Source organism: Arvicola amphibius, chromosome 4 (assembly GCF_903992535.2).
Source record: "Arvicola amphibius chromosome 4, mArvAmp1.2, whole genome shotgun sequence".
Classification (NCBI taxonomy): Eukaryota; Metazoa; Chordata; class Mammalia; order Rodentia; family Cricetidae; genus Arvicola; species Arvicola amphibius.
In genome coordinates, this window is record NC_052050.1 from 91537152 (window position 1) to 91542881 (window position 5730).

At 51.2% G+C, this 5730-nt stretch overlaps 1 protein-coding gene across 1 annotated transcript; it reads right to left on the reverse strand.

Annotated features, from left to right (window-relative positions):
• Positions 1-5311, reverse strand: LOC119811544 (serine protease 33-like). Its single transcript, XM_038325459.1, has 5 exons — positions 5182-5311; positions 4586-4748; positions 2985-3265; positions 1504-1667; positions 1-267 (listed from the first exon to the last, which is right to left on the reverse strand). Exons 1-5 carry the CDS (start codon positions 5309-5311, stop codon positions 1-3), a joined length of 1005 nt encoding a protein of 334 aa, XP_038181387.1.
• Between the last annotated feature and the right edge of the window lie 419 nt (positions 5312-5730).

Genomic DNA, 5730 nt, shown 5'->3' on the forward strand with positions numbered 1-5730 from the left:
TTAGGGCCCCAGGAAGCATAAGGTACTAGCCAGGGATGCCAGAAACAGCAATAGGTTAGAGACTGAGGTCCCTGCAAGGCTCGGAGAGAAACTCTTCACTTCTAAGGCTGTGTTCCACATTGTGTTCGTAATCCATGAGGTATAGACGCTGACGTTGGTGTAAACACCTGGTCTCTTGGGAAGGGCACAATCGGTTCCCCAACTCACCACCCCTGCCTGGATCCAGACACCAGCAATGTCACAGACCAGGGGACCTCCGGAATCACCCTGGGGAGAAAGAAGGATTCAAAGGTGTTGAGGTTGCTTGAGCCCGCTGCCTTTATTACACAGGTAGGAATTCAAAGCTCTCCAACCCAATCCCACCTGGCTCTCTTCTTCATCAGCGTATACAGGATCAATGAATTGGAAGTTCCTAGACAGTCACAGGGTTGGGTAACTGAGAACTGAAGGTGTCCCTAGCAAATGGGACACACACCTGTCTCTAAGCAAATTGAACTTGCACCACAGCTGTGTGTTCAGAGCTGAGCTCAGGGGCCATTTCAAGACAATGCTGCTTGCTTTGGTTTGTTTGGCTTTATCTAGACATCTTTTTGAAGTAGCAATCAAGAGAGACTTGGCAGTCAGGGTGTGTAGAAGAGCAAACGAGACAGGATAAAGTCAAGCAAGCTTGAAAGTGGCCTGCTCCTCAGGAAAATACAGTCAAAGGCTCTTATTCAGTCTCTCTTCCTCTCTCTCTCTCTCTCTCTCTCTCTCTCTCTCTCTCTCTCTCTCTCTCTCCTCCCTCTCTCTCTGTCCCCTCCTTTCTCTACCGAAGGCGGAGCCCAAGACCTTTCAAACATTTGATAAACCCTCTACCACTGACACACACCCCCACACTCTGGTGATATTTATTTTATTTGTGAGAGGTGAGGCATGTGGTGAAGAGGTGTGTCCCCTCCTGTGTGTGCACGTAGAGGCCAGAGGTCAACACTGATGTTGTCTCTCATTCCCCACCTTACTTTCTGAGACAGGGTCTCTGACTGAACTTAGGAACATGCATTTCGATTAGACTGACTGGCCAGTGAGTCTCTGGAAGCTACCTGTCTCTGTTCCGCTGCGCGCGCGCACACACACACACACACACACACACACACAGGCCCCGGGAATGGCATTATAGATTTGTGCTATCACACCCAGCTTTTTATCTTTTTCTTTTAATACATGGGTGCTGAGGATTCAAATTCAGTTCTTTATGCTTATGATGCAACAATGGACCGTCTTCCCAGCCCTTCAAATATGATATTTGAAAGGGAGACAGCATCAGGGTTTCTTTTCGAGCTCGTGTGTGTGTGTGTGTGTGTGTGTGTGTGTGTGTGTGTGTGTGTGTGTTTTGGTGATAGTGGTCGTACTGTTGTTTTGTAAGGTGCCCAGTCCTTCTGGAAGGTTCTCGGTGTGATGGGAGAGGAATACCCTGCCCACTGGGGTTACTGGTGAGGGGCCACTGTCTGGGCATGAGTCACTCACATTACAGGCATCCTTCCCGCCTTCCACGAAGCCAGCACACAGCATATCTTCAAAGATGACAGGCTCCGTGCTGGAAACAGAGTTCTCCTGGTAGTAGGCATTGCAGGTTTGGGCATCAATAAGAGGCACCTCCAGCTCCTGCAGGGTAAATGGTGGTGGGAGACCTGGAATTGGGAGAGAGCAGAGTTAGAGGAAGAAGATGCTCCATCTCCTCCCAGATCCGCAGTTTAACTGAACCCTGTGGTTGGGGCCATTTCTTCTGCTTCTTCAACAGAGCCGTATTTCCCCACATGAAATCTGGAACATTCTGAAAAGGTGGTACCCCGGGGTGAGAATGAGGATTTGTCCTCACAGTCACAAGCTGAGGAGATCTCGGTTCTTCCTCCCCCAGCTGGACATGGCAGACAGATGTGTGACAGCCCCGTGGGTCCCAACTTCTCTCCCAGTGTCAAGACAACGGAAAAGGATGCACGCCATGTGAGGGCACAAGACAACAAGCAAGAGCCTATACCTGGTTTCAGGACACTGCCTGTGGTTGTCACATCCATCATGTGACCCTGCTCTTCTTAGCATTCCAGATATCAAATCGAAGGTGACTTAGGTGCCAAGTGGGTTAAATAATGTGGCCCCAAATTCATATCTACCCAAAACTTCAGAATGTAACCTTGTCATCAAGCAGAAGACTTGCAGATGTGACTGAGGTCACAGTGGATCAGGATGAGAGGCCCTTAACAGACAGACAGAGGGGACCTGGGAAGACTCATGCAGTGGAGGTCTGTGTGAACCCCAAGGCCAAGACTGGAGTGATGCAGCTAAGAACCACGGATCACCCAGCGCTGGCAGAGGTTGAGAGTCAAAGAGGGGTCCTCCCTAGAGCCTTGAAAGAGTTGAGATAATACTCTCATTTCAGCCTTCTGGTCTCCTGAACTGAGACTGAACACTTCTGTGATTTAGCCTCGGACACTAAAACAAGATGAAATCACAGTTATGACGGCAGGGATGGGGACCATGCTGATGACAGTTCAAAATGGAAATGCCTTAGATGGCATCAGGCCATGGACCCCTAGCATTAACCCCACCAGGCCAGCACTCTTGAGAGCACATTGACGAGAACCGGAACCCCATCAGATAGTGAAGGCTGCCCAATTAGCCCCTGGTAAGCACTGTCCACAAGGGACAAAGCAGCAAAGGTAGCAGGAAGGTTGTAGTGCAGACTGGATCAGCATCCCTCAGTCCGTGACGGCTGTAACACTATCCTTCTGGTTATTAAATGTTAGGAGGATTAAATGTTAGGGGGCTGGCAGCAGCCAGTTGGTGACGAGCTATGGTGGCAATGTTTCAATGCACCCTCTGCGGTGGACATTCTTCGCATAACTCCATATGGGTCCTGTCTGAGGGTAGGGGCTGGGTAAAGTGTCAAGACTGGCCCTGTTGAACACACATTTCCACTCTCGCCCTACCCTGCTACAAAACATCCTTACGTGTATTTGCGGCAGTGTTCCCCCAGCCCGTGACCCAACACTGGGTGCCAGGGCCCAGGGAGTCTCCGAGTTTCGGGAGGCAGACTGGAAGGATGTAGTCATTGAAGGAGACGGATGAAGCCAGCTGCACCAGGGCGATGTCCCCGCTGCTGTGCTCATCTTCTGAATAGCTCGAGGGCTTGATGCACTGAGCCACAGCTCTCAGCTCCTTGGGCTCATAGATCGTAGGGTAGGAGGAGATGGTACCCAGCATTACTGTGTAGGCAGACAGGGGCTGCTCCCTGGGGAGAATGGGAAGGTCAAAGGTGAAAATGAAAGACAATCTTCATTTGGAGGCTCTAATATTGCCACTGGGCTTTTCTGAGAGCTAAGTACATGGAAGCAATGCCAAGCACCCCCTTTTAAGGGCCACCATTAATGATCCTTGTAACCCATAGGCTACCATTATTTCTTCCATGTTTCAGGTATGGAACACAACTAGCAAAGTCCAGCCACCCATCGGAAGGCCACCTGGCTATTGAGCAGTACATTGGATTCTTGGGGAGATGGGGAGATGGGTCAGTGTGTAAGGATACTTGTGATACAGGCATAAAGACTTGAGTTTGGATGCCCACAACCCACATAAAAGTCATGCCCGGCCTGTCCCTATGGAGAGGGGGAGGTGAAGACAGGAGAATCAATAAACGCTGCTGACCAACTAGCCAGGTGTGCGCAGCAGTGGACCCAAAGAGAGAGCCTGTCTTCCAAAGCTAGGTGAAGGCAAGGACTGACACCCAAGGTCGTCCTCTGATCTTCACACACTGGCTGAGGTGTGTCTGGGCCCACATTCACACACACACACATGAACACACACTTCACATATGCACGCATACTTACACAAAGACCTTGGGTTCTAGAGAACTGTTTTCAGGATTCTGTGTGTGTGCATGTGGGGATGTGTGGGGGTGCTGGTGTGTGTCTTTGTGTTGGTGTGTGTGTGTCTGAGGGTGTGTGGGTGTGCTGGTGTGGGGGTGTGTGTATATATGTCTGTGTGTTGGTATGTGTGTCTGCATGTCTGTGTATTTATGTGTGTGTGTGTTGATGTGTGTGTGTGTGCGTGTCTTTGTATCTGTGTGTTGGTGTGTGTGTGTGTGTTGGTGGGTGTGAAGGCTCCTGTGCATGTATAGAAAGTAGAGAATTGACATCAGATGCCCTGCTCCATCTCTATTACCCATGACCTTGACCTTGACACAGACCTTATCACAGAACCAAGAGCTACACTGGAGGTCAGCAAATCCCAAAGATCCTCCTGTCTCCACACACACCCCCAGTACTGGTCACGCCTAGCTTTTTACATGAATTTGGGCAGGGCCAAGTCCTCCTGCCCTCTGAGCCGTCCCCTCCACCCAAGAGTTGATTCTTGGAAATAAGACTAGGTGACTGACTCACCAGGGCCAGCCCAGAGACAGGTAGACATTTCAATACTTTTGAACACGACCCTGTCTCGTCTCCTGTCACAGTAGGTAGAGGTTATAGTTCAAATGGAGAGATGAGGGCATCTGGAAGGGATGTGAGAAAGTCCAGCTGGCGCCAGCCCGCGTGACCCTTAGGGAAACACTCACTGGCTGAAGCAGTGGGCAGCCGTCAAGACCCAGTCTTCAGCAATCAGGGAGCCCCCACACACGTGCTCCCCATTCTCCCTCACGCTGACCTGCCAAGGCCACTCGCCTGGCTGGGCATCCTGCCCAGACACAATGCGGCCTGAAGCCCTGGGACGTCCACACACTGCAAAAATAAATAAATAAATCAGAAATGGGTGACACAGGGCCATGCTGCCCTCCCGTATGCCCTCAGGCCCAGCTCATCTGTCACAACCCCATGCCTGGCCCCTAACAGCACCTGCTCATAAAAGGCCACAAGGAACCAGGGTCAGACAGCTCTCTGGGTCTGCCTCTAAACCCATGTGCCTGCTGACTCCTTCCTGTATTCCTAAGACTTGAAGGCTGAGGCAGGAGGATCACGATCAGTAGAAGGCCAGCTTTGACTATATAATAAAGTAGAGGCCAACCTGGGCTACAATTAGACCTGGTCTCAAAACTAAAATACACAGAAGAAAACTAAAAAATAAAACAAAAACAAACAAAACAAACATGCTAGCCACAAAATGCACATTTCACACATCTTCCTGAAGCTACTGCTCCTCACCCACCCATCTTACCGGAATCCAGGGGAGTGCTAGGGCTGTCTGTTGTAGGGGACAAGCTGTAGGAGTAGGTGCTGGGGTTCTCGCTCCCCAGCAGGGCTCCAGGAAACAGGATAAATAGGATAGCAGGTAGGGCCAGCTCCATGATACACTTGCTGGAGGCCAGAGATTTCCAGACACTCCAGGAAGGAGGAAGGTGACTGCAGGTCTGTGGTGGTTTCTGGGCTCGCCCTGGGTGGGGCCCAACCTCCACACCTGCCCTGCAGCCTTGGGAGAGGCATAACACCCCCACTGCTCCTGGGCCCGGAGACCCTGGTCTCCCCACATGCTGCATGCTCTGGGGTCCTCTAGTCCTCCCCATCCTGATCCAAGAGTCAGTGCATCCGCAACCTTCATCTTTTGTTGACGTGGGACCAGTGCATAGTGTGCCTGGCACTGCACCAACCACAGGACGCACCCAGGCTCCTCAGGAGCGGTTCTGATCACACCCCACAGCACTGGAACTGAGACTCTGGGGTAAAGGATGTGACCAAACCCCACAGGAGCAAAACCAGGGATTTCCAC

Bases quoted from the DNA above. Each gene is read 5' to 3' on its own strand.
- LOC119811544 (XM_038325459.1), bottom strand. From the start codon at position 5,311: ATGGAGCTGGCCCTACCTGCTATCCTATTTATCCTGTTTCCTGGAGCC. The intron at 4,749-5,181 runs GTAAGATGGGTG...TTATTTTTGCAG, and splicing joins TAGCACTCCCCTGGATTCCG to TGTGTGGACGTCCCAGGGCT. The intron at 268-1,503 runs GTGAGTGACTCA...CTTTCTCCCCAG, and splicing joins GCGGGAAGGATGCCTGTAAT to GGTGATTCCGGAGGTCCCCT.